Source organism: Phodopus roborovskii, unplaced genomic scaffold (assembly GCF_943737965.1).
Source record: "Phodopus roborovskii unplaced genomic scaffold, PHOROB, whole genome shotgun sequence".
Taxonomy (NCBI): domain Eukaryota; kingdom Metazoa; phylum Chordata; class Mammalia; order Rodentia; family Cricetidae; genus Phodopus; species Phodopus roborovskii.
Window position 1 is genome coordinate 9,142,972 of NW_026126424.1, and position 27,454 is coordinate 9,170,425.

The 27,454-nt window shown below is 40.7% G+C and overlaps 1 protein-coding gene across 1 annotated transcript in view; it reads left to right on the forward strand.

Annotated features, from left to right (window-relative positions):
* The first annotated feature begins 1,725 nt into the window (after nt 1-1,725).
* Usp53 (ubiquitin specific peptidase 53) overlaps nt 1,726-27,454 on the forward strand; it is a 58,391-nt gene continuing 32,662 nt past the window's right edge. Inside the window, exons 1-4 of the mRNA XM_051185567.1 lie at nt 1,726-1,953; nt 15,861-16,521; nt 23,557-23,649; nt 24,908-25,042. Coding sequence (XP_051041524.1) covers nt 16,372-16,521; nt 23,557-23,649; nt 24,908-25,042 — 378 coding nt within the window. The 5' untranslated portion in view covers nt 1,726-1,953; nt 15,861-16,371. The remainder of the gene's footprint in view (nt 1,954-15,860; nt 16,522-23,556; nt 23,650-24,907; nt 25,043-27,454) is intronic.

The window sequence follows — 27,454 nt, forward strand, 5'->3', positions numbered from 1 at the left end:
CACACACACACACACACACACACACACACACACACACACACATATGTCCAAAAAGGGTAATCAGGGGGCAAGTTTGTCTCAGGAAGCTATGAAAAGATCTAAGGAAGAGAGGAAGTGTTCGTTGAGACTGAGGTGATCATGATGGCCTCACAGGATGACAGAATAGTGGGATTTTTAGAATAACTAGCACGAAGGAGAAGAAATGTCGGGTGAGGGAGCCAGTATTGGGGTAAGATCATGAAAGACAATGTAGATGATAATGGAGGGAAGATGTTTGGAAACGCTCTGAATGAGGTATCATGGACATTTTCATGTGAGAAAAGCTACTGGTAGAATAGAGGTTGAAGTGTGAAACGAGTCAGAAGATGAACCAGTCACCTGAAGGATACCAGGGAGTTACAACAGGTGGGTTTGAGAGATACTTAGAGGTAAGAGTTCACACAACTTGGCAAGTGTAGGCAGCATGAAGAAAATGGCAGAGGGCTGACGTTACTTTCAGGTACAGATGAGTAGGGTATCAGGGTAAGAGAGAGATGTCCAAGTCTACTTTAGGACACATGTAAAGCACTCATGTGAAATCCAAATCAACTGTTAGAAGGCTCCAACACGAAGAGACACACCTGGGAGTATTTGTATATAATGTAGCTAATAGGTTAAGGCCATGATGCGGAGGAGGCGACCTAAGCTTTGGAGTTCTACAAATAAAGGGCCCACAGGGGAAGAAAAAGTTTAAAGTGCATCAAGAGAGGTAGGTGCAGCTGGTTTTCCCCCCACTGCAAACTTAATGTGGGGGACAGCTTCGTGCCATTTTACTTCTCTTATGCGGTAAACGCTCAATAAATTCTCAGTGATCCAGTTTCAAGCACAAGAAAATCAGCGCCTGTCACCCATCAACTGCCAAGGTTTCCTCACCCTGTTTCTTTAGGTACTTCAGAGTCACCTCTGAGTTTACCTAAGTCTATTCTTACCACCATGTCCAACACTTACCAGCTTTGGAAATAGCTTTCAAAACTACATCCACTTGGCGGCCAGACGGGTTTTGGGGATTTGTTTCTTTCTTTTGTTTTTCCGTTTCACCATGACCCCTAGGACAGGTTTTTCATACAAAGGCTAGCCTGGTTCTCAGCAGCGGCTAGCAACTTAACACCCGTTCCAAAACACGGAAACGAAACTGCCAAATTTTTCTGACCAAGATTAACCGGGTCAACGCGCGGGTGAGTTAGGGCTTTCATTTTATTAACGGTCACGAAGCCACGGGCCAGGGAAAAATAGCACTCGCGCCGATGGAAACCATTCAACCTGCAAACACAGCGCACCGACTGCCAGCAGCCCTGAGACCCCCGGGGCTCCCACCCGGCCGCGGCTCGGTTCCGGGCCGCAAAACCGCAAGCCGAGGCGGAGGACTGCGGCTCCACCGCCTCCGCCGTGGGAACAGTCCCAGGCCTGGAGCCACACGGCCGCCCGAGGACCCGCCACGTCTGTCCTCCCCGCCCGCCCCGAGCGCCTCCCCAGCCACGGGGCTAGAAAAGACGATAAATAAATAAATAAATAAAGGCTCAAGCCCTGCTCTCGCGGGATCTCGCGCCCCACACAACCCCGCAGACACGGAGCAGAGCATCAGCCGCAGGAAAGCTGGGAATTCACGTGCGGGGGCGGGGCGGGGCGCGCCGCGCGGGGGGCGGGGCCGGCGCGCGGGGGCGGGGCACCCTGACGCGGCGAGGCAGGGGCGGGGCCCGGAGACCTGTTGATCGCAGGTGTCACCGGCCAGACCGGCCCCTGGGTCTGGGGTGTGCGCGCATGCTCTGCGCGGGCGGGCGGCTCAAAGCGGCCGCGGCCGTCTGGCTCCGTGCGTGTCTGCTCGGCTGTCACGACGTGGTGGGTGTCGGCGTGAGGCGGAGGCGGGCCCGCGGCACTGGAAGGCTGGGCTGCGGCGCTCGGGAGGTAGAGCTTGGGGTGAGTGTCGGGAGCCCCCTCGGCCTGGCCCCGCTCGCCTGATCGGGCGTGCTGCCCCGGGTGGCCCCGGGCCGACGGCGGGATCCGGCTGGGTCGGGATGTGCAGTCCAAGCTCGTGTGCCTCACGGTCCAGCCCCGCTGTCGCCAGGGCTCTCAGCCTTCTCCGGGGCTCCAGCATGATCGGCGTCCCCCCTCGGGGGAGCAGACTGGATTGGACGTGATAGAATCTTGGGGTGGTGGTTTCTCAGTACAGAGATGGACAAAGTTAATGTTTAGCCTCTAAACGGCGCTTTACGGTACAATTACCCAAACTACTGGTCGGCGGCGCGGGAGAACAGGAAGTGCCTGCACAGGTGTAACTGGGAGGATCTGAAAGCCTGCAATCTGAGCCTGTTGGGAGGTTTTGTTATTCTCAAGAGCTTTGCTTTATCCGTGCAGGACCTGACACAAGCGTGCAAAACGTAACCGCAGGTCCTTATCTGTTCGCAGTTTTCCATATCTGGAAATATAACCCCCCCCACACACACACATACACACGCGCGCGCGATATTTTCAAGGCTACTTTTGAGGTACATTGACTGTAAACTTAAGTTCTTTGGTTGGCACTCTGAAGCATTTGAGAAAAGGCATGCTAATTTTCACATTTAGGTGTGGCAAGTGCTGACAAAGTTATAATGGAAAGAATTGGCTAAATTGATAACTTGTCAGTTTTATTTTCTGTTGTGTTCAAGTCTATGATTACTGACGATACTGACGATCCTTCAGCTTCTTGAAGAAAAATTATTAGAAAAAAATGAAGACGATCCTCAAATGTAATGTGTGATTTATCTGCTGTTGTCAGAAAAATTCGAAGTAGACTTAACCATGGGTGGGAGCTGTAGTAGGACAAATAAGGTTTTTGCCCTATCTTTTAAAGGCTGATATAAAATAAGCTCCTTTGGACAATTTGTTTAGGGTTATGATTACTGGCTATACAGTTATGAAAGCGATTTATTTGGTTTGTAAATCAAGCCAATGGTAGTTATGTATTTTTTTTCTCAAAGTGTAAAAAACAAGAGCCCCTCCCCCACCAGCAAGCCTTTTCCTTAGGAATGTTTTGTTTGTTTTAAATTCATAAAGTAGTAGGTTCTCTCCAACCCATGGTACTTGACACTAGCAGTTCATTACTATTTTTCTCTAAAAGATACAGACGTCACATTTTTCTCTAAATAAAACTTTGTCATTTTAGTGGTAGGACACATTTTCTACTCATACCTACCCTTTAAAAAGAATGCCCACAATGCCCTTCCAGTTTCAGAATGTACTCTGTCTTATTTAAGATACTTTTTATATTGTTTACTGTCCAAAGTTTATTTTCACTGTGTAGTGTCAAGAAATGCAGTTTTGGTGTCCAAGGGCTTGGGAGTTTGTTTTAACAGGTCAAAGAGAATGAAAAAAACTTAACCTGTTTGAAGGGGTGATAGTGCACTTTTAGACGCTAAAGTCAGTTGCTTCCATTACAAGACTTGTTGGAACTCTAGTTGTAGAAGGAATGAATGTTGCTTGACTCTACAACTTTCTGAAAATACATTTATCTCCTTACATTAACTAGCAAAGGCATCGAGTTACTAAAATACTCAGCAGACTTGTTATTTCACAGCCTTAACTATAAGGTATGCCCTAATTATAGCCCCTAATGACAATCTGCAGAAAGCTTAGTAGCTTGTACATTGCATGTTCAAACAGTTTGAACACAGTGTGCTAAGATATGAAGCTCTTCATGAGATCTTGCGTTAAGGAAGGACATGTGTCATCTTGGAAAAGCAGAAATTAGTAGTGAGAATACAAATGTATTGGCATGGTGGATTATTAACTTTGTATAGAAATGATTTCTAAAGTGTTTGTTTAGAATATACATATATAATAGAAACAAGACATAGGTGTAACTGCTCTGTCATATGTAAAAAATCCATACAAGCTATTGAAATTTTAAGTAACTTGATATAACACCCTAACCTCTGAAAGTTATTGTTCTTTTTTAATAATAGGAATACTATATATACTACATATATAGACAGGAAAGGCAAACACATTTGTACTATTCTTTTCCAAGTTAATTCATATTCTTTACCAATCCTCTATTGGTCCATGTTCACACATCTAGTGTTTGCCTATGATTTTATTATTTATTTGTTTTTTTATTTTGTTTTGTTTTCCTTTGAAGCCTAGCTAACCTCAGATTTATAGTCCTTCTCCTTCAGCCTTCCAAGTGCTGAGATGATAGGTATACACCACTATATAAGGCTTAGAATTGAATTTTAATATAATTGGTTTACTGTGTGACTTCGGCTTTTTAAAATGTGCCTTTTTCTTTTAAAAAAAATGTTATCAGAGAAGACTATATTAGGCCATTAGAAGTGTCTATGGGGCTCAAACTGCCTCATATGTCCGTTTTTGTAATCTGGGAATATGCAAGGGGAGTGTGTGTGTGTGTGTGTGTGTGTGTGTGTGTGTGTGTGTGTGTGTTGTTTTTAGTGCTAGGGATTGAACCAAATCATCATGGTAGGCCAATGCTGTGACCAAAGAGCTACTGCAACTTCAGTCATATAAATAAGTTTTGATAGTATGAAGTTTTATCAAATTGAACAGCTTAAAAAAAAAGGTGGCAGAAAGTTTAAAAACATTGTTGGGTTTATGTTGTTTTTTGTTTTTTTGTTTTTTTTCCTTGTGTATGGGTATTTTTGCCTGTATGCATGTCTGTACACCATCTATTCCTGGAACCCATAGAGGCCAAAAGCTGGTGTCAAATCAGCTGGGACAGTTGTGAACTGCCATGTGGGTGCTGGGAATCTGAATGAGGAGTCTCTGGGAAAGCAGCCAGTGTTAACTGCTCAGCCGTCTCTCTAGCCTGAAGATACATTGTTTCTAACTGAGCCTTTGAGTTTTTCTGGGCTAGCAGGTTTTTCCTCAGTAAACCTTTTCAACATAGGCTATGTACTAGGGCATAGAGATTCAAATATTAACAAAATGTTAAAGTAATCATGTTAGAATTTTTTCTTATATTTTTTGGGGGAGTGCTTCTTGAGACAGGTTCTTGTTGTATAGTTCAATGTGTTCTGGAATTCACCATGTAGCCTAAAACTGCCTCAAACCCAGGAGGTGTTAACCTCCTAAGTGTTAGTATTTAGGCATCTGTACTGGCCTACCCTTGGGGTTCTGACAGGATACACCCTCAGCAGCGCTAAGAGCACCACCTGTGCACACTCACTACATTCCCTTTTAAAGAGGCCCTGCTCACTTCCCATCCTCTTTCCCTCTCTCTTGCCCCCCCCCACTCTCTCTGCCTCTCTTTGCTCTCTCCCAATGCGCCTGACCCCAGAGGCCTCCTCACTCCTCTTTCCCCCTTAGGATCCTTTCCCTAATTAAAACAAAACAAACAGGAAAAAAAACCCTCTTTAATCTGTCCCATGGCATCTTTCTCTTGTGTGCCATTTTTAAAATTTACAACACTGAGTGGTGTGCTAGTTAGTAGGCATGAGCAACCACTCCAGGGCCTGAATTCGTCCTTCTTTAAGCCTCATTTCTTGCTGCTCCCTCCTTTCATTGAGTTTCTAAAGTTGGAAGGGTGGTGGTTTAGTTTCTTTCTCTTAGCCCTTTTATAGGATTCTGCTTCTCTTCCTGTTCTCCTTTCAACTTCCAGCCACACACACCACACTGCTAAAGTAGAGTCTCATTTGACCCAGGATGATAGGCTATTTCTCCTTGAATTACATTTGGAGAGATGCACTGTGTTGCTATAGAACAGAGTACCTAAGAGAACCTGAAGCTGAATGTGAGCCGTCATCTTAAGATTAAGATGACGATTGAGCAGATGAGATGCTAAGGCAAACTAGGAAGTATTTCAGGCCATAGCTGGGTACCTGTTCTATTACTTTCTCTGGCTAGGTGCATCCTCATGTTATTTTATGAAGTAAGTATCAGAACACAGATTGCATCCTTGTCAAGAGTCAGTCTAGCCATTCTTTGCTTGTCAGTACTTTGCGCTTAGGCTTTTTCTAAACTCCCTGACCTGTACACTGAAGCCCTTCTCTTCTAATAACTTCCGCGAACCTAGATAATCGCTCGAGCCCTATAAAATTTCCCTTGCTATATTGTGCTGCCATATAGGCATGGATGCTGATAGATGATCTTTGTTGGGAACACTTTTGTGAGTGCTTGTTACCTAGGATTTTTCCATTCTCCCTCAGATTCATCCAAACTGAAGATGCTTGGGATTTGCTTCACATTTTCAGAGAACTGAGAGGAAAAGTAAATAGGACACACAGTAGGTCGATTATACAATGTTTTAGTAGGTAAGAAGTTCCAAGGTAAAAATAGCAGGGTGGTTAGGAAGGTACAGGGGAAATCACGGTGGTTTGCAACTTTAAATAATTGTAGTCTACATTTAGAAGGTGAGGCTTTAGAGAGGAGGGCAGGCTAAGCCACAAGGATCTTCCAGGCAGAGCGACACCACTGTCAAGGCTCTGGAGAGTGGGGGTTTGCTTGATAGGTGTTTGAGAATGACAAGGAGCCAGTGTGCTAGAATGGGGAAAAGCTGAAAGTCATGTAGCTAGAAGTGAGGCTAGAGGGTAGGATGTAGGTATATTAGTAGAGTTGCTGTAATGTGAATGTTTGTGAACCCTAAATTGATACCTAATCCCACTGCAGTAGTGTTAACAGGTAAGGTTTGGGGCAGGGGCAGAAAGCAAAACCTTCATGGCTAGAGTAACCTTGCTCAACTCTTCTCCCGTGTGTGAATGAAGAAGAAAGGAAGCCCTCACCAGCCACTGTTACCTTGGTATGCCCAGCCTTCAAAACTGAAAGATAGGCTATTATTTATAATACCTAAACAAAGGTATTTTGTTAAAGCAGCCCAAAAAACAGGTATAAAATCTTAAAACTTGATAAGTTAGATGTCATCAGAATTTAAAACAAGAATACAATGGGGGCAAGGACAGCATCTTCAACAAATGGTGCTGGCACAATTGGATGAGGGTGTGTAGAAGACTGCAGATAGACCCATGTCTGTCTTCATGCACAAAACTTAAGTCCAAATGGATCAAAGTCTTCAACATCAATCCAGCCACACTGAACCTCTTAGAAGACAAAGTAGGAGGTACCCTTGAACAAATTGGTATAGGAGACCGCTTCCTGAACATAACCCCAGGAGCACAGACACTGAGATCAACAATTAATAAATGGGACCTCTTCAAACTTTGAAGCTTCTGTAAGGCAAAGGACACAGTGGACAAGACCAAACGGCAGCCCACAGACTGGGAAAAGATTTTCACCAGTCCTACAAAGAATTCAAGAAACTAGTCAACAAAACACCAGATAACTCTATTAAAAAATGGGGTATACAACTGAAGAGAGAATTCTCAGTAGAGGAAATCAAAAAGGCTGAAAGTGCTCAACATTCTTAGCTATCAGGGAAATGCAAATCAGAGCAACTTTGAGATACCATCTTACTCCTGCCAGAATGGCTAATAATAGAAACACCAATGGCAACTTATGCTGGAGAGGATGTGGAGAAAGGGAACAGCCATTTTGGAGATCAGTATGGTGGTTCCTCAGGAAAAATGGGAATTAGTTTACCACAGGACCTGGCAATTCCTCTCTTAGGCATATACCCAAATGATCCACATCAATGCAACAAAGACATGTGCTCAACTATGCTCATAACAACATTATTTGTAATAGCAAGAACCTGGAAGCAACCTAGACGCCCCTCAACTGAAGAATGGATAAAGATGTGGCACATCTACACAATGGAATACTACTCTACAGAAAAAAATAATGGAATCTTGAAATTCGCAGGCAAGTGGAAGGCACTTGAAGAAACCATCCTGAATGAGGTAACCCAGTCACAAAAAGAGGAACATGGTATGTACTCGCTCATATATGGATTTTAGACCTAGATCAAATGATCACCAGCCTATAATTCACATCAGCAGACGAACTAGGATACAAGGTGTATTCTAAGAGATTCATATAAAAGTCCCTTACAGAAGGGGGAAGGGACAAGTCCCCCAGAGCACAGGAGAAGTGGGGGGGGCAGTGAATGGAGACAAAAATGAAAGAATTCTTAAAGGTCAATGAGGCTTACAACCCAGTGAGATAATGAATAGAAGAGTGAACATCATCTTTTTCCAAGAAAGGTAGGAAGGCACCTAAGCATGTGAAAAGCTGCTCAGTGTCACTGGTCTCAGAAATGCATGTTCCAGCCACAGTGTAGCAGTACAAACCCCATTATCTTTTAATAAGAGACAATGAGGTAACTATTGTTGGTGAAGATCTGGTGTAGCTACAGCTTTCCAATGCCAGTGTTGGGAATTTAAAACTGCTATTTGAAAGTTTGCAGTGCACCTTGGTGATTTTATTTTGATGAAATAAAACATAAGCATACAGACCAGTAATCCCACTCACTATAGTCCCAAGAGAAATAACGGAAAAGAAAATTCATCCCAAATGAGAAACAGATTGTAAAAGATAAGTACTCAAATATTTATGCTTATTTACAATAACTATGTTTGAAACAATCTAAAAATATAAAATTTGCCATATTAATTCACAACATTAGTTATAAAAAGGAGTGAACAGTAGCTGAATTGTGCAGTAAATTGATGAAATGCAAAAGCAATAAACATTAAGAAATATTTAGTTAATATTAATAACTTAAAAGAAATAACCATTATACAATTTCATTTGTATGGAATTCTAGAAAACTAAAATGATGAGAACAAAAAGTAGATGCATGCTTGTTTTAGTGGGTGTCATAGTTCTCTATTTTAGTGTAACAAATTACCAAAATTTTAGCAACTTAAAATCATTTCTATTACTTCTTTTACAGTTTTTAGCGAGGCAGTCTAGATGGGTTCTACAAGGTCTCTGTCTTCCATTTCCCAAGGCTGAGGTCAGAGTGTCAAATGGGTAGGCTTGGGCTGACAGAGTCCTCAGGAGAGAATCTGCTAACAGACAGATTCTTTTCCTTGTAGGACTAAAACTCTGTTCTTTAGTCCTAAAGGCTCCCCACACTCATGTGAGCTCCACATCCTGGTTACTCTGCAGGAATGAAATGTACGCATACACGCGCGCGCACACACACACACACACACACACACACACACACACACACACACCAAAAGAAAGCCCTCTTTGCTTTTCAGGGGTTCTCCCCCCCCAAAAAAAATCTGTCATCATCTGTGTCCTAAAACAGAACATCAATGGATTGCATTGTGCCTGTCTTCATGTTTTGGAGAGTAGGGGGTAAAGTGTGTGAGTATGTGTACCTGTGTTTGTGCATGTATGTATATGTCTGCACATTATTTTACTTCTGCTTTCCACACTTGCAGAAGTTATGACTATGAAGAGGTTTGAAAGAGCTTTCAGGGGGTTAGAAACAGGTGGCTGTGATAATGATTACATGTCAAAACTCACTCAGCTATACATTAGGGGAATGAATTTTATTGAGTAACCATGACATGGAAAAGCAGGCTAGTTTTTAAATCCTAGATTTAAAAAATACTGGTAGTGAGAATAAATTGATACTAGTGTCTTCCAAACTTTTTATCTTATTGAATACTAAAACCACAGTGTAAGCAAAAGAGAAAAATAAGAGTAAGAAAACTATAGCAGTGTTGGGGTTGGGGGTAGGTGTTGAAGTTTTTGTTGTTGTTGTGGGGTGTGTTTATGTGTTGGGTGTATGTGTCACATTTGTGTGTTGGTGCCTGTGGAGACCAGAAGAGGGAGTTAGGCACATTGGAGCTTCTGTTACAAGCAGTTATGAACTGCTTAACTGAGGTGCTGGGAACAGAACTGCTCCTGAAAAAGTAGCTAGTGTCTTAACTGCTAAGCCATCTCTGCAGCCCTGAAATATGTTTTATGGTTTATTTTAATGCTTGTTGGCAGGTAGATATATTGCCAGAGGGCATTATAGTAAGTATTCGTGCATGGGCATGCAAGTGCATGCATTTGTGTGTGTGTATGTGTGTTTAATCAATAAAAGAACTACCATTTCCGTTTTATTCCATCAACAATGCTACTTTTAAATTTTTTGCCTGGCTGGTAGCTCTTACCAACTGGGTTATTTTGCCTCTGAGTTAGAGAAACTGGAGAGCGCTTTCTTTCTCAACTATTTTAGAGCAGAACTCAGAACTAGTGTGTAAGCTTATTCATTGTAGGTCTTGTTGGAGAGAAAGGATAAAAAGCAAAGTAAGCACATGTAAGGTGAGGTTTCAGGCCTCCTGCTTGTGAGCTTATGCAGTACACTCCTTTCTTTAGCAGGGATTTGTAGTGATGTGCAAATGTCTCCCAGGAAGCCCACCAGAGGCTGTGTTTTATATTCGAGGGTGGGTACGTAGCCCTTCTCTACTGAGACTATACCAAAATTCTGGGTGTTTGAGACCAGCCATGTTGTCTGTAGTCATGTGCAGCTTCACTCTTGTAAGTTAGGGTAGTAAGCCTCTCGAGTTCTCGGAGGCCAGCCTTCCAAGCAGACCAGGGGAAGCCAGACCTGCTGCGTAGGTTTTCCATTTTGAAATATAATTCATGTACAGTATAATTCTCTATTTAAAGTACTTGCCAGTAGTCCTTAGTTATTCACACAAGTGTATATCCATCACTATGATTTTAGAACATTTTATCACCCCCCAAGAAAAGAGAAAAACAACCTTGTACTCCTTAACTGTCATTCCCTTCTCAAACACAACAGCTTCCCCTTACTTCCCCAGTCCTAAGCAACCGCTATTGTACTGTGTGAATGGAATCACAATATGCGGTCTTTTGTGTTTGACATCTTTCACCCACAGTTTTCATCCATGTAGCATGTTACCAGTATTTCATTCCTTTTTTGTGGTGATTTGTAGTCCATTGTATGACCACACCACATTTTGTTTATCCATTTGGAGAAATTTGGACTATTTCCCCTTTTTGGCTCTTATGAAAAGTGTGTTACTCTTCTTCTACGTAGCCTACCCAATACTTACTTAGGCATAGACATAGACTCCAGTTTGGAATCAACTCTACCTTTCACTCTTTTGACAGATTTTTGTTTATAGATTTCCAGCAGCTATAGTTTCTGTCACATTGGTCTGAGGCTTACTATGTTTTGTATGAAGGTTATGTTTCCTTTGTGATATGGGCCCATGTTTGGACATGAAGGGCTAATTCAAATGTAGTTTATCTTCCTTGTGGCCTGTGATAATTTAGTATTGGGAAGTAATGGTTCTTTGAAAATTAGGTTAACATTTAACTTTAAGTCCAATTCTGGCACCACTGTCAGTGGGAGAATGCCTGTCTCTTTTTCTATTTTTTTCCTCAACTACTTAGTCTTTTTGTTTTATACTTTTGCTTAGATTAGTTTTAGGAATTTATATTTTCCTGTGCAGTTATCTGTACCTTTGAATTTTTAGAGCTATTTTTAGAAATCCTTTTATAATGTTTTCAATGCTTACATTTCTATGTTCTTTCCTCCTTTATCAATTCTATTGGTTTTATATCTCCCTTTCCATTAATCAACCTCATGAAGATTTGTCTAATGTAGTAGTTTTTGCAGAAACTTAGTTTGAGTCATTCTCTTTCTGACAATTTTTTTGTTCCACTTTTCTTTTTCTTCATGTTATATTTGGACTTTAAATCACCCATTTTGCTTGCTCTCACCTCAACTCTGAAATTCTTAACCTCTTTTTAGAAATATTTACTTTTTCTTTCTAGGAATCATTGATAGAGTTTAAGTACATTCTTGCTTCTTTTAAATCATGCTTGTTGTGTGTGTACACACCTGTGTGTGTTTGCTTTGCTTTTTAGTGCTTTGTATGAGAATTTAAAATATTTTTAGTAGTTCTTTGAGAGTTTTATACTACACCCTCCCAACTCTTTCTAAATCTGCGCCTTTCCCCACCCATCCAACTTTGTGTTGTTGTTTTTAAACCCATGGAGACCAATCTGTGTTGCCCGAATATTCTTGGATGTGTGGCCTATCTTTGGAGTGTGATCTACTTATCAGGGGCCACATTCTTAGTTTCTAGGACAGGGAGTCAGTTTTTTTCTATCAGTTGTCAATAGCTCCTCAGCCAAGGGTGGAACTTCCTGCCCAACGCCGTCTCCATTGTGGATTTGATATGGCTTGAGCTTGCAGAGGTTTTGGGTGGCCTCAATTACTGTACAGTGTGTACAGCTGCCCTGCACTGTCCGGAAGACACTGCTTTATGTCACAGACTGTGTCTGCTTCTTACATACTTTCTCCCATCTCCTCCACAATGATCTCCAAGCCTTTGAGGTGGGGGTGCAATATATCTATTCCATTTAGGGCTGAGCATTTGGGTCTTTTATTCTTTGTACCTTGGCCATTTGTGAGCCTCTGTATTAATCCCATCTACTACAAAGAGAAGCTTCTCTGATATCTGCTGAGAGATATCTTCCATTCAGTGTTCTGGTGACCCATCTATCAAGTGGGAATGAAGTTTACTGTACTCAGATTAAGTTAAGTGAGGTTTATTTGGGAAGAATTCACTTACACATGAAACAGATGACCGCTGCAAGTTTTCACTCCACAGATGCCACCTGGATGCTCTCTGCAACCCAACGAGGAAGAAGGATAGCCAGCTCTGTATCCTCATTTTCTTAGAGTCCAGCAATAGTTAGTTACCTAAGGAGTAGCAAGTCATAAGCCAGCCCAGTTTGTCTGTGTTGAAGCAAGGTGGCAAATCTCTAACTTGTGTGAGCTAATTTCAGGGAGTAGAGAGGAGATGGAGGGGCTTGAGTGATGAAGTCTGAGAATCTATCCTAAGGAGCTTCTTGTTGTTTGCTCACAGGAGTGGTATTCTAGAACAATCTATGTAATAGGGTCAGGACAGCACAGAGGGGCTGTGTAAGTTCTTACTGCCACTTCACTAACAGACCTTGCTGTAATACTGTGTTGGTGTAAAATCTCCCTTACCCTCCAGATGGCACTGGCTTGCTATACTTTCCTTTCTTTGTATTGTGTGGGTTCAGAATTCTCTGGAATAAGAAGATTACAACTTGGATGTCATTGTTGATCTGTAGTATTTGGTTCTCTCCATCTCTTAGCTGTGTCTCCTTCCTTCTATAGGAGCCAGTCACTTTTGGTATTTCCAGACTTTCTCCCTGTTTTTCATTAGTGTGACTAAATTTTGTCTATTCTTTAGGGATAGGTTAGACCAGTGGTTCTCAACCTTCATAATGCTGCAACCCTTTAATATATTGTGGTGATCCCCCCCAAACATAAAATTATTTCATTGTTACTTCAGAACTGTAATTAGGGTACTATTATGAATCATAATGTAAATATCTGTGTCTTCCAATGGTCTTAGATGACCCCTGTGAAAGAGTCATTTGACTCCCAAAGGGGTCACGACCCACAGGTTGAGAACCACTGAGTCAGAGAGGACTGGCCATGTTTGACATCTTACATAGCAATGGAAATCACAGTATTTTAAAGAATCTGTGTTTGTACCATTCGCAAACCTGAGTTCTTAAAAGGGAATAATGTTTAAACATGTCTTACTTCATGGTATAGAATTGGTGTCAATTAAGCTTGTTGAAAAAATATAATTTTCAAAGGATTTTCCATTAAAAACAGACGTTTATGGGCTGGAGAGATGGCTTAGTGATAAAATTGCTTTCAGTACAAGTGTGTGGATCCATGTTTGAATCTCTAGAACCTACATAAAAGTTGAACATGTAGCACAAGTGTCTAATCCTCACACTCCTGCAGAAGGCTGAGAGGCAGAGACGGGAATCCCCAGACACTCACAGGCCAGCTAGTCTGGCCTACATAGCAGGAAAACAATGACGGGACTGTCTTGAGCAAGGTAGAAAGCACGGACCAAGACGAGTGGTTGTCCATTGACCTCTGCCTATACAGTGGTATGCGAATGCGTGCACACACTTTACTAGTTACTTTCTATTGCTGTGATAAAACACCACGACCAGTGCAGCTTATAGAAGGAGGGGTTTATTTGGGGCTTATAGTTCCAGAGGGTGGGAGTTCATCACTTTCATGATGGCACATGGGTGTGAATAGGCAGGCATGACAGGACAGCCGGGAGAGGTCCCACCTTGATCTACTAGCAGGAGGCAGAGAGAGCAGCTGGGGATGACATGGGCATTTGAAACCTCAGAGGCCACCCACAGTGACACATCTCTCTCAACAAGTCCACACCTCCTACTTCTTCCCCATTGGAAGAAGTTTTACCAGCTGGGGACCAAGTATTTGAACATGTGAGTCTGTAGGGGCCATTCTCATTTAGTTCCCACAGCTACCAATGAAGAGCTCCCTTAATGCTGTGAAAACATGGCTGAGTTTATTACAAAACAGTATCATGATATGTTTCAGGGTGATTTAGGTCTCTTTAAGAGGAGGTTAAAACTATGGAGTTAAATAGAGGAAACATCTAACATAGTTTATAATTGTAAAAATATTCAATCTCATTAAGCAGGACAGTTACTGTTGCCCCGTCTGTGAGGTGAGCAAGCCTGGACTCTGGGATGGGAAAACGGTATCTGAGACCAGGCAGCTGATAAGCTGGTCTGGAAACAAGGTCTGTTGACCAATTCTTTACATACTCCCGTCTTTCTTCTTTACTCTCTAGTGCTTTGTTACCGGGATGGGTATTTGATCAGTGATCATATACTGACCTAATCTCCCGTCTTCTAAGTGCTGTGAAGACGGAATCCAGTGACTCTCACCTGGTTTAACACGGCATTTGTTAAGATCCTATGTGGTCGCTTTATCGTCCTTTTGCACATGCGTTCCTCTCTAGCATTTTTCCTGCCGCTTTGGGCTGCTTTGTCCACCAGACCAGATATGACCCAGGCTCAGCACCTGAAGTTGCTGTCCACATTAAATGGGGTCTTCCCCTCAAGTGGCTTCCTCTCATTCAAATCATGATGTAGACATGAGCTTCTTAGTCATTTCTCACCATCTTGCTTAAAATGTTAGGTACACATTTTAAGCCTTCTTACCCCTCCCCAGTTAATGCTTAACACATAGCTCTTCTAGTGCACTCTATAATCACTGTGTTGTCATTGTATGAAGCATTGTCTGAACTTCTTCATTGTGCTAGTTCAGTGCTCAGTACAGTACTCGACTTGGTAAGTATTTGTTAAATGAAGGAGTGCAAGAAGGAACTCTTGTTGATAGTGTTGATAGTGAGGACTTGTTTTTAATTCAGGAGTTGAGCCTTTAAAGTCCATTAAAGAACTTCGGGAGCATATTCCTCATGGGGGGACCCTCTCTCAGCCTAGACACACAGGTGGAGGGCATAGGCCCTACCACAGATGATGTGACAGACTTTGATGATCCCCCATGGAAGGCCTCACCCTCCCTGAGGGGTGGATGGGGGGTTTGTGGGGGAAATGGGAGGATAGAAGGGAGAGGGAACTGGGATTGATATGTAAAATAAGATTGCTTCTAATTTAAATAAAAATTTATATAAAAATTCATTAAAACAGGAGCACACATTTGTGAAAAAAAGAACACTAGAAAATTTTGTTTACCTAGTTTGTAAGATATGGTATCAATAAACTCTAACTTTCTTAGAAAAAGTCTGTTTATAAGACACATATTTGTTTAATATAATAATGTATTGCTGGCAAATACAGAATGCCATCTCAGTTATAATTTATTTTCTAAAGAATATTTTTCTTATGAAACTTTCTCTGAGCCTTGCAGTCTTGGGAAAGGTAGTAATTGATGTCTTACTAACTTAAAAAAATCTGAATGACATGTTTTCGTTTTCATATTTCAGAATGCTATCCTAATCCTTTCAATGATGAGTCGTTATTCTATATTTGGTGATTGTGTGAAATAATGAGTGAGAAAGTTTTGATCAGCTTTTATTTGAACATTTCTTCTCTTTTTTTTGTAGACTTTCTTTGAGGTCACGCTGATGAAATGAGGAGTCACCTTTGATAAATTCACCTGGATGAGAGAAAAGCTGCTTTAATAGAGAAACACAAAGGAAACAGATGCCCAGAGCAACCCTGCAGATGCCAGCTCTGCACCTTTCTGTATATATTTCTAGCCCATCAGAATTAATGGCTTACACATTCAAGAACATGCTCTATTCATCATATTATTTTTAGCAGTTAAAATTATTTTTCACCAATGTGTACCACTTATAAAATTTAAGAGTTATAAAACCTATAAGGCCTTGTTTAAAATAACTTGCTTTTTAGCACTCAGAACTTCAAATTTTACTTTGTTTTTACTTTGAAAGTTCTCAGAAATGTAGAACATCAGGGAAGATATGGACTTGGAAGCATATAGTTTTATCGTGGATTGCAGTGGATTTAAGTGGACAACTCAAGATATCACCCATTTTGTTGTTCAAAATACCACATAAGCATATTCCTTAGCTTTAATGCAAAAGAAGTTGCATGAAAATGGCCTGGGTAAAATTCTTACGGAAGCCTAGTGGTAATCTTGGAAAAGCCTATCAGGCAGGAAGTTTGCTGTCCCTAGCCCCTACTGTAGGCTTGTTAAATGAACCAGGACAAAACAGCTGCTTTCTTAATAGTGCTATACAGGTGAGACCACTAATTACTTACTCAGCCTTTAAAGCACATTTAAGGGACTCTATTGCTTAATGGTTTTTTTAATTCCACATTGATGGGAATGATCTCTGTGTGTGTTGGGGGTGTATATACCAGTTCATATATCCATGAGCATGCAGGTACACGTGTGTACATGCATAAAGGTCAGAAGTTAGCATCCGGGGTCATTCCTCAGCTGCTTTCTGCTTTGCTTCAGTTTTTGAAGCAAGGTCGCTCGCTGAACTGCAGCTAGGCTGAATGGATTGCGCTTCAGGGAGCTGCCTGTCCGTCGACGTGTTCCCCCCCCCCCCCCCCCCCGCACTGGGCTTCCATACATGCTACCATAGCTGGTTTCTGCATGAGTCCAGGGGATCCGAACTCAGATCATCAGGTGTTCATGACAAGCACTTTCCCAGCTGAGCTGCTCAGTCTCGGAATACCTTCATGTCACTTTTAATGTGACACAAGCTAATGTCACTGAACATTTGGGTTTTCTAATAATTGGAAATAATATTTCTTCAAAGAATGATAGTTTTGTTCTGATATAAAGAACATTTTTATTCATAATGCTTATTAAGAATATTTGAAATGGACATTTTTGTTTTAATTAGCTGACACTCCCCTGTATCTTCTTTTAAAAAGAAGTCTAGTGTAGGTCCCAGTAGATGGGATAAAACGAAACAAACTTCTTAGGTTGGAATAATGCAGATTTGTTTTACTTCAGTAGTTCAGCTCTCTTGACCTCACAGTGACCCTTAGAGTGCCTCTAGAATTATAATTTGAATATCACTGTTTTAGATTAACTAAAGATAATTTCATACCTTTTAAAATATCATTTGTTTATTTGTTATTTTTATATATTTATTGTTTTTTCTTATATTTCTATCCCAGTTCCCTCTCCCTCCCATCCCCCTCCTATCCCATTACCCCCATTTCATACCTTTTTAAATTATTTCAATAAATGTGTAAAGTTTGCTATTTTAAACACTTTCTTCTGCATAATGTTTTGCCTTTTTATCAGTTCCAGATGTTTTCTTCTAAACACTATTGATAGATGGAGCCATATCCAGTTTGTTTAATGAATGTACACACCTGTGATATGCCACTTGCTCCAGCCTCTGAATCACCCTGTTCTCAGTTGCTCTCCACCTGGAGCAGATGTCTCCCCCAGGAAAGGGAACCAGAGGCATTAGGAAAGCATTGATTCTAGTTCACTTTGGACCTTACACAGTAGTGTTCCGCTTAGCTCAGAGGTCCTGCTGGTATTGTTAAGAGAAAAGAAAATGCTTATTGAATGGCAGGATTTCTGAGGAAATCCAAGCACCAGATGATTTCATTGGGTCCAACTGACAATTCAGGTCTTTTCCTGTTTTCCACTTTACATTTTTCCTTTTCTTTAGTTCCCACAATATGTGTGTGTGGGGAGTAATGGAGCGGGGGTTAGAGAGACAAAAACATGTTCCAGCAACAAATTCCAAGTATGGAAATGTTCATAGTCAAGAAAAGTAGAAATATTCTCTTGGTAACATTTTCTTTTTAAATGGACATCCATGGAGCTTTGCCATAAAGACTATTTTTCTATATAGTGTTTGGTTATGGTACTTCCTGCTAGTGATATGGAACCACCTTTCAATGTAGAATTTTTTTTTTTTTTTTTTTTTTTTTTTTTTTGCTTTAAGGACTTTTACATTCTTTTAGTAATGTATTATTTTAGTTTTCGTGTGTTTGAAAAAAAACTACTTCGTTGTTTGAAAGATTAACAGATTGAAGATGGGTGTGGTGGTGCATGCCTTTTAATCTCAGTTCGTTTGAGGTGGAGACAGGAAGATAAGGACTCCAAGACCAGCCTTAAGTGTATCACAAATTGGGGGAGGTGAGATGGACCTCCCAGGGCCTCCTGATAGGTTTATTTCTGTATGCTCATTGTCTCTGTTGAAAACCAGTTGTTCTGATCTTTGCTTTTCTGTATGTCATGTGCCCTTCCCTTTGGCCGATCTTAAGATGTTTTTCTTATCCCTGGTTTAAAACATTGTGTCTCTATAGTTTTCTTATGCCATTTGTGATTGAGTTTGCCGAGTCTCTTGAAACAGTCAGTTTGTAAGTTTGGAACTCATTTGCTATTATTGACTCAGGCAGTTGTCTTGTCTCCCCTCCTTTGGAGGCTTCCAGTTACATCTATGGTTGTTGGGAGTGACACACAGCTCGAGCATGGGCTCTTCATGGTTTTTCTTCCTCTGTATGATTTCTCTTTCTGTATCTGCAAGTTCTTTGTCGTTGTAGCGTCTAATATGCATTTTTTTCTCTTAGACATTGATTTTCATTAGTAAGTAATTTGTTTTTTATATAACAAAGTCCAATTAAATGAAAACAAACATTTATAGACAATATTTGGGAATTTGGGCGTTGTTCTTTCCAAACTACTTCCTGCTGGTAAGGGGAGCTGTCATGGGGGATTCGAAGAAGATGCAGAAATCCTGGCTGTAGTCTGTAAGGCTGCTTTGTCCAGCTGTTTTGAATGTAGGATCACCTGGTACTCTGTTTCAGGCGATCTGGCGTGATCAAACCACATTAGTCTGGAAGGAATCCACATCTTTTCATTTTCTCTGGAAACAAAAATAGAAATCCTTTTCCCCAGTAACTTCTCCTTGAACTTAAATTTTGGAGTCAAAGCATTTTTTTTTTAAATTTAATTTATTATTTTACATGTTGATCCCAGTTCCCTCTCCCTCCATCCCTCCCTCCCTCTTTCCTTCCCTCCCTCCTTCCCTCCCTTTTACCCTCTCTGCCCTCTCACATGCACTCTAACCACCCTCCCTTCCCATCCCCCCACCCCAATTCCATATGTAGGGGAATGCCATCCAGTTGGGGTCATGTAGATCTGACAGGTCATGTGAAGTAGGGACTAGGGCTTCTCTCCTGTCTCTAGATTAAGGCAGTTATCCCTCCATGGGGGATATGTTTGCAAAGTCCTTTTGTGCACCAGGGATATATCCTGGCTCCACTGTCTGAGGTCCCTTAGACTGCTCAGTCCTTCTGGCTGAGACCCATATTCAGGGGGGCCTGAATCAGTCCCATGCTGGCTTCCTAGCTATCAGTCTGGTGGCCCGTTAGCTCCTCCTTGTTCATGTAAGTTGTCTCTATGTGTTTCTGCTGCCTGGTCTTGTCATCTCCATCTGCATCTGAGTTCTAGTTCGACTCAGTGTTTATGTATGGGTGTTTGATCCTGTTTCCAACAGGCATTATTTGAGGGCTCCATGGAGAAGTTAGTTGTTGATCTCACTCTCCGGGAAGGGCATTTATGATAGCCTTTCCACGGAAGCTCAAATTGTTAGTTGGGAGCAGTCTTGTAGTTCTCTAGACCTTTCTTTGTGTTCAATTTTATCTTTAAACCAATATTGGCTCCCTCTTTTATGTTCTATCTCTCTCTCTCTCTCTCTCTCTCCCTCTTTCCTATCTTCTATTCCTAACCAGGCTCAATCTTCCTGGTCGCACATTTTTTGATATGTGTCTTCATGTCTCATCATCATGTGTTCAGTCTTAACCTCTAGCCTACAAATTGTTTTCCTGTGCTTGTGTACTGATTTTGAAGTTCTGTTTTATGTGTGGTTTTGTTCCCTCTTTCTGTTTTTGCTTTGCTTTAATGCCCACTAATTTTTATTGGATGTCACAGAAGTTTCACTTTATGGAGTTAATAGATATTTTAAGATTCCTAAAGATAATTTTGAACTTTATTGTGGGGCAAGATTAATTTAGTTGAAAACAGTCTAATCATTTTGGTGGTTGGGTTTCTTGGACTGGGAGAATTTTGTTTACTCTTAACATTAATTTATTTTCAGACACTTCTTTTCTTCAGCCAGCGCTTTGTGACTTTAAGTTCTACTTTGACAGTTGGTGGATAGGCGCTGGTAGCTGGTGTCATCCTGGCCTTCCATGAGCTCTGAGATGATTTCTTCTAATTTGGGTGTTTCACATTATCCCTGGTGAGGGCTCTGCATCACTCTGCTCTTCTTGCTCTGAGCAGCCTCAGTGCTCACATGTTGCTACATGCTAATTTGCAAAGCCAGTTCTCAATGACAAAACTACTACTCAAGTAGACTTTCTATCAGAAAATGTCTTGTTAATCATCAATTTCATGATTATTTTTAAAGTTTTCTCAGAAATAAATTGAGGAATATATCTTGTGAGGCCATACCAATTTTAAAAGCACCTATGAAAACATAATGGGTCCGGTGTAAGGCAGAGAATGAGTTTATACACCATTTCTCAGTTTTCATTGTATTTTTATAGCGTTTTAAAGTGAGGAATATGTTTAAAATGTATATTCTTTTGTTAAACTTATATGATTATATACTTGGACTTTGGGGTTATGTAAGGTGTTTGCATAAATGTAAAATGCATAAATTTTTTGGGATTCATGTTAAATAACTTCATGTAAGAAATTAAAAAGGAGTATATACCACTAAAAACTAGTTCAACAGTTAGCTGAGACTGATTTTGTAGAAGGTGATAGGACATAATTTTATGAATGAGGATAAGAGTGAATTATAATTAAAATTATTTTATGATAAAGATTTTTAAAGGCTTTCTACTACTGTTGAATACAGAAAAAATTAATATTTTTTGAAATTTTTGTGTATGTATACAATGTATTCTTATTATACCCATCCCCTCCAGTTTCTCTGGGACCCTGTAGCTCGTCACCCTCCCAGTTTGATGTCGTCAATCATCATCATCATACACTCCCTCTCTCTCCCTTACTTCAAATAGTACTGACCATGTGCACATAGATTCGGGCCATTCACTGTGGTATGAGCAACCTAATAGAGGCCACTTTTTCCCCCCCAAAAAGTGATTCTTCCTCAATAGCCATCAGCTGTCAATAGCTCCTTTGCCAGGGGTGTGTGATTCCAGTAGCTCTTTCTCTATTCATGCTACAGTTTTTATTAGCTTGATCTTGTAGATGTTCTTTCAGATAATCCCAGGTACTATGAGATGAGATTTGCAGAAACCATGTCATATGTAGAAGTCTGCATTTCACAGTTCTCTTCATCTGGCAGCATAGCATTGGCTGTTTATAGTTGGTACACTGACCAGATAATGAGTCTCTGCATTAATTGTTACCCACTGCAAAAAAGACACTTCTCTGGGAGCAACACTAATCTCTGGGTACAAACTTAGATATTGGAAGTTAATTTGACAATGTAACCATTTAATATGAGTTTTCCTTCCTCTAGGGCCTATGATATCCCTAGTCATGGCCTTTTGACATGTTACAGAACCAGACGTGAAATAGAACAGACCTTGTATACAATCAGAAAACAGTTGGTTACTCTCACAGCTGTCATGCCGTACACTCAATGTGGCAGGCAGGTCAATATCATAACTAGAAGGGTCCAGTAAGACATCTGATGTCTTTTCTTCTCTCCTTAGCCTACATAGTACCTTCCAGCACTATGAAAGGTAGCCAAGAGGGAGAGGGTTTCCTAGTCTGTCAGGTTGATTTCTCTGTGTCCTGCAGTAGAAGTGAGTGGTGTCTTCAGCAGTTAATGCCTTATTATCTAGTTATGGTAGGCAACCAAAAGCAATGACATTATGCCTATGTGTTTTAGGGTGCCTCTAGGGGTTCTCTGACCAGTTGGTGGTAGGGAGATATCTATGTCCAGCACTGAAATTGGCATTAATTAATCTCTTCTGTCAACAGTGTTGGAGGCCCATCCATTGAGGGTACTTCTTTTCAAACTCCTTAAAAACAAAACAAAAAACCAAAAAACTTGAAAGACATTATTGGTTTTCTGAACAGAGTCTAGAAGGTATCCTGTTAACTGATCTAAAACTTTCATGTGACAAGAAAACATAGTTAAAACATGGTTGGCATGTTAGTGTGCTGGTAAATTCTTTGAGTTAGAAGTGAAGTTTATTTAATAGCTAACATTTGCTGTGTACTTACTATGTATTAGGTCCTTGTCTGACTATTACATACACCATTTTGTTAACTTTTACAATGCTCAGAGATAGATGCTCCAGTAAACAGTTCAAGAGCTGTTCAACAGTAGGGCCAGAGCCAGAACTCAGGCCATTTGCCTTCAGAGCTTGTGTTATTAGACAATTTGCTATCATTAATCTTCATTGTCTTTGTTGAGTCCTTTGAAAATGGATATCAATCTTGTACTTTATGATATGTAAGAGATAATAAGTAAGAAAGTTAAATGCTTCCAAGTATTTCACAAAGCACTAATTTTGTTTTTACTAATCTTTTGCTAATATCTTATTTTTATTAAAGAGAATTTAGATGTTTTAATTAGGTTTTACTTGAAAAAATTACTGAAAGATACAGGGAATCTTGATGAACTTTTTCACTATAATGGCTTGTATACCAAGGGCCTGCTCTATGCCCTTTATATTTTGTATATTTAATCATTACAAGAACTGTGAAGCAAGTAGTATTATTTATGTCACTGTGTAGCATTCAGGTTTTACAAACTGTCTTTTAGGTAGTGGATTGACTACTTGGCTCTCTGCCTTTCTCTTAGTAGCAAGTGCCTGCTTTCCACTTTACCATGTCTAATTACCATAGGACTCCTTCATTTAGTGTGACCACACACATACCTGAGCAACCATTTTTCTTGGCAGGACGCACTGACCACTATTTAGTACATCCTCGCTTTAAAGTCTAATTATACTTCCTTCCCAGATTTCCGGTGCTCCTGAGTATTATAACCTCTTCCTCTTTCATGTCTCTGCCAAGTTCCCCACATAGTGTCCCATGCTTCCTGTCTGTCCAGACCCTTAACTGAGAACTTTGTTTTTTGTGCTCTGTGCCCGCTGTGGCTTTTCATGTGAATCAATAGGAATTTCTTCTGTGTAGAGTTGTTTCCCATTGTTCCTTTGATTATGCAAGTTCCACTTATGTATAGGGATTAAAGAAGAAGTAATTTACTATTTTGCTGCTTTTAAAATGTCAAAAATGTTTTATTTTTTTTCATAGTGAGAACAATCTTAGTTTGTTTTTCATTCAGATCTGTTTTCTAGGTTTTATGGCAATTAGATATATTCCGAAGAAGCTTGAGAGTTCTGACTGGACATATTTGTCAGGGAGATGCCTGTATATTTTGTGCATTGAAGGTAACTATTTAGCAATTACTATTGTTACTCCAAAATTTTAATTTTGATGGCTGCTTAATTTGGTTGTGACTGAAGTTCATTGTCAAGTGACTTACAATTTTGAAGATGAATACTTAAAATATAACAAGATTTTATCTCTGAGTTTTGTGTTGGATAATTAAAAATTAATATTTTGAGTAATGAAACTGTGAAGAATATTTGTGTATTGTAATCATTGTTTATTCATTTTAATGAATGTGTTTTCTACTATTACTGAGTTTTTGGTGATGCTCTCATTACTGGGTTAATGCAGTCAGCATAACCTGGGTTAGTTCAGTGAGCATAATTTGTAACAATCCCTGCTCTTCCCACCCTTGGGATATGGAAGCAGGTAAATTTCAAGTTCAAGGCTGCCCTGAGCTACATAGTGAGATCCTGTTAACATAAACAACAACAAAACCCCATTCTCATGGAGCCTTTATAGCCTTTTATGGAGCAGGAAACAATGTGCATGCCAAATGGAGAGTATGTTAGGTGATAAAAAGGACATGAATGGCCGAGGAGGAAATACTAACCAGAGAAAGAGCTGCGAGTATTAAGGAGCCTGAAAAACCTCACCAAGAGGTTTGACTTGAGACTTAGAAGAGGTTTTGGAGTTTGGTAAAGGGCCTGTGGGAGAAGAACGATCCAGGTAGACATAGAAGCAAGTTGAAAATGTTCAGTGCACTCCGAAGAAGTCTGGGCACCAGAAGCATTGGGAGCAGTGAGAGATGGGCCTCAGAGGTAAGGGGAGCTGTGGTGGCTTCACAGTAGGTCTGTTATGGAGGGGAGGGTGGCCCAGTTTGTTGTGTTAGCATGAGGACTTGAATTTGGATTTCCCTATAATCCCGGCTGGGAGATGGAGGTGAAGAGTGTTACTTTGGGTGCCCGGTGTTTTCCTTCATCTCTCTCCATGTTGTCTTGAGGCAGGGTTTCTAGCTGAACGTGGAGCTCTGTTTTGGGGAGTCAGGCTCGCCAGCTTTCTCCAGGGACTCCCTATCTCTGCCTTCTGCTTACTGAAATAGCTTGCAGGCCATCTATGCCCACTCAGATTTCTGGTGTTCTGCTTACTGAGCCATCTCCTCACTTCCTGAATAATTAACTTTGTATGGAATTTCAGGACTTAACTGTTCTGTATTCATTCATGGATATGTTGCTTTGAATTTCTCTATGTTGTGAAATCATGAAAGTATTTGTGAAGTTGTTGGCATTAGACAACTGCTGTCCTTTTGATTTCTAGACAATATTTGCCCAGTTTCAACACAGTCGAGAAAAAGCGCTGCCTTCGGATAATATCCGGCATGCTCTTGCGGAAAGCTTTAAGGATGAGCAGAGGTTTCAGCTCGGCCTCATGGATGACGCTGCTGAGTGCTTTGTAAGTATCTCTGACAAATGTTAGGAGCTTAGATAGAATGTGAAGTTAAAAAATTATAAAGTGAAAAATATCAGAGCTAGTCAGTGCCTATGTATATGTTGTTCATCTTCAAGATTGTATTTAAATCATTCTTCGTTTGATATTGTATATTACATGTTTTTTATTGCATGTTAGTTTATAAAACTATATGTAGAATATTTTATATTACATTAGCATATATCAACCACCCAAGTTTGTGTCCTATTTTGCTTTTAATCTTTCAAGACCAATTTGTGTATGTAGTTCTTTTACACTCTTGGAGGAAACTGTCTCTCCCTCTCCTAGCAGCTGCTACTTGCTGAAAGCTACAGGGTAAGGATACTTCTGTGCACATCTCCCCTTCCCATTGCTGAGATTTGATGTGGCTTCAGTTTGTGAAGGTTTTGTGTATTCTATTAAAATCTCTTGAGTTCATATGCGCAACTGCCCTGCTGTGTCCAAAAGACAATGTTTCCTAGTAATTACTGTCCAGTGTTTGTGGCTCTTACAGTCTTGACAACCTATCAATGATCCATGAGCCTTAGGAATGAGTGTGTGATACACACACACACACACACCCTCTCTGAGGACTGAGCTTTTGGCACTCTCTTATTCTCGGTACTTGGGCCAGTTGTGTGTTTCTGTGTCAATCACTACCTACTGCAAATAGGATCCTCTCAAATGACAGTTGAGAGATTATTGATCTGTGGTATAATAACTCATAAGAATCTGTCTTGGTTAGTTGCTTTTCTATTGCTGGGAAGAGAGACCACGAGCAAGGCAATGTTTATTGGGACTTACAGTTCACAAGGCGAGTCCGTGACTTCTAATGATGGGAGCATAGTAGCAGGTGGGCAGGCATGGCACTGGAGCAGTAGCTGAGAGCTTTCCAATCTTGCTGCACAAACAGAAAGCAAAGATCTAACCTGTAATGGCATGGGCTTTTGAAGACCACGCAAAGCCTACCCCCAGTGACACACCTCCTCCAGCCATGTCACACCTCCTAATTCTTTCCTAACAGGGTACCAGATTTGAAGTTATGATCTATGGGAACCATTGCCATTCACACCACAGAGTCATTTAGCAGTTCATCCATTTAATAGAATAATATATAGTACTAAGTCCTTTCCTTCAGCCTGTGACCTCTCATGCCATTTGTTCTTGGCCTGATAATGGTGCCAGGTATGGTTTTCTCTTGTGTAGCAGACCTTAAATCCAATCAAAAAGTGCTTGGTTACTCCCTTAATTCATACCATTGTTTTACCAGTGGGCATGTCTTGTTAGGCCAGTCATTAATGTAACTTACAGGACTTACAGCTGGCTATGAGTGAGGTTCACTTTCTCCTTAGTCAGCTTGCAAAGCACCTATCAGCACTGAAAGCTAGCCAGTAAGGATGAAGCTTCCAGGTTCATACCATTTTGATTTTGTCATATTCTATTATTCGAGTAAATGATGTAAGAAAAATGTGATGTTTGTCTTTCTGCCACTGGATGGTTCCTCACTTAGAATGATGTTTCCAGTTCATTCATTTACCTCTTACTTTGATTTTTTTTGATAGCTGAATAATATTGCATTGTTAAATGATCACATTCTTAATATCATTCATCAGTTGATTTACATCTAGGCTGTTTCCATTTTCTGCCTATAATGAGTAGAGCAGCAGTGAACATGATTGGGCAAATATTGAAAGATTTTAGTTTGCAGAGCAAGGATGTAGGAAAGGGGCATGAGAATAATCCTTGCAAGCGGAATATAGAAAATCATAAAGAGTGGACATTGACATGGGAGGAAAAAATCAGGAATTATGAGAACAAGAAAGGTTACTATGGTGATGGGGCTAGTGGTTATATGCTAGACTGATCTTGTTAAATAAGGCTAGTTACAGCCAAGAGAAAGCCAGAGTATGAAAAAAGTTTCTCACAGGTCTTAGCCCACAACAAGGAAATAGGCCCCCAACCCTGGAACAAATGGTCCCAGATGAACAGCCCTGTCTGGGTCACTCCTGGCCAATGGACAGTCTGGGGACTTTCCAAGTCATTCTATGGTTTATCCTTTGAATAAGAACAGGTCATACCTGGTGGTCTCTCAAACATGAGATCATACTTTGTAATCAATCACCTTGTGCCCCATGCATGTATGCTGATTTATGGTCTTCTCTATAAAAAGGAGCCTGAACCCTTTGGGGGTGTGCAGCTTTCCCCCAGATTGCTGTCACCCGAGTGCACTCGTTCAATAAACACCTCTTGCTTGTTGCATCTCCTGGTTTTGGTGTTTGTGTCGTGGGACTCTCCCACCAGCCCATCAGGACCCTGGAATTAGGGTCCTACAGTATCTCTAGAGTAGGATATAAAGACCTGTGGGTATATATACCCACAAGTGGTATTGCTGGATTG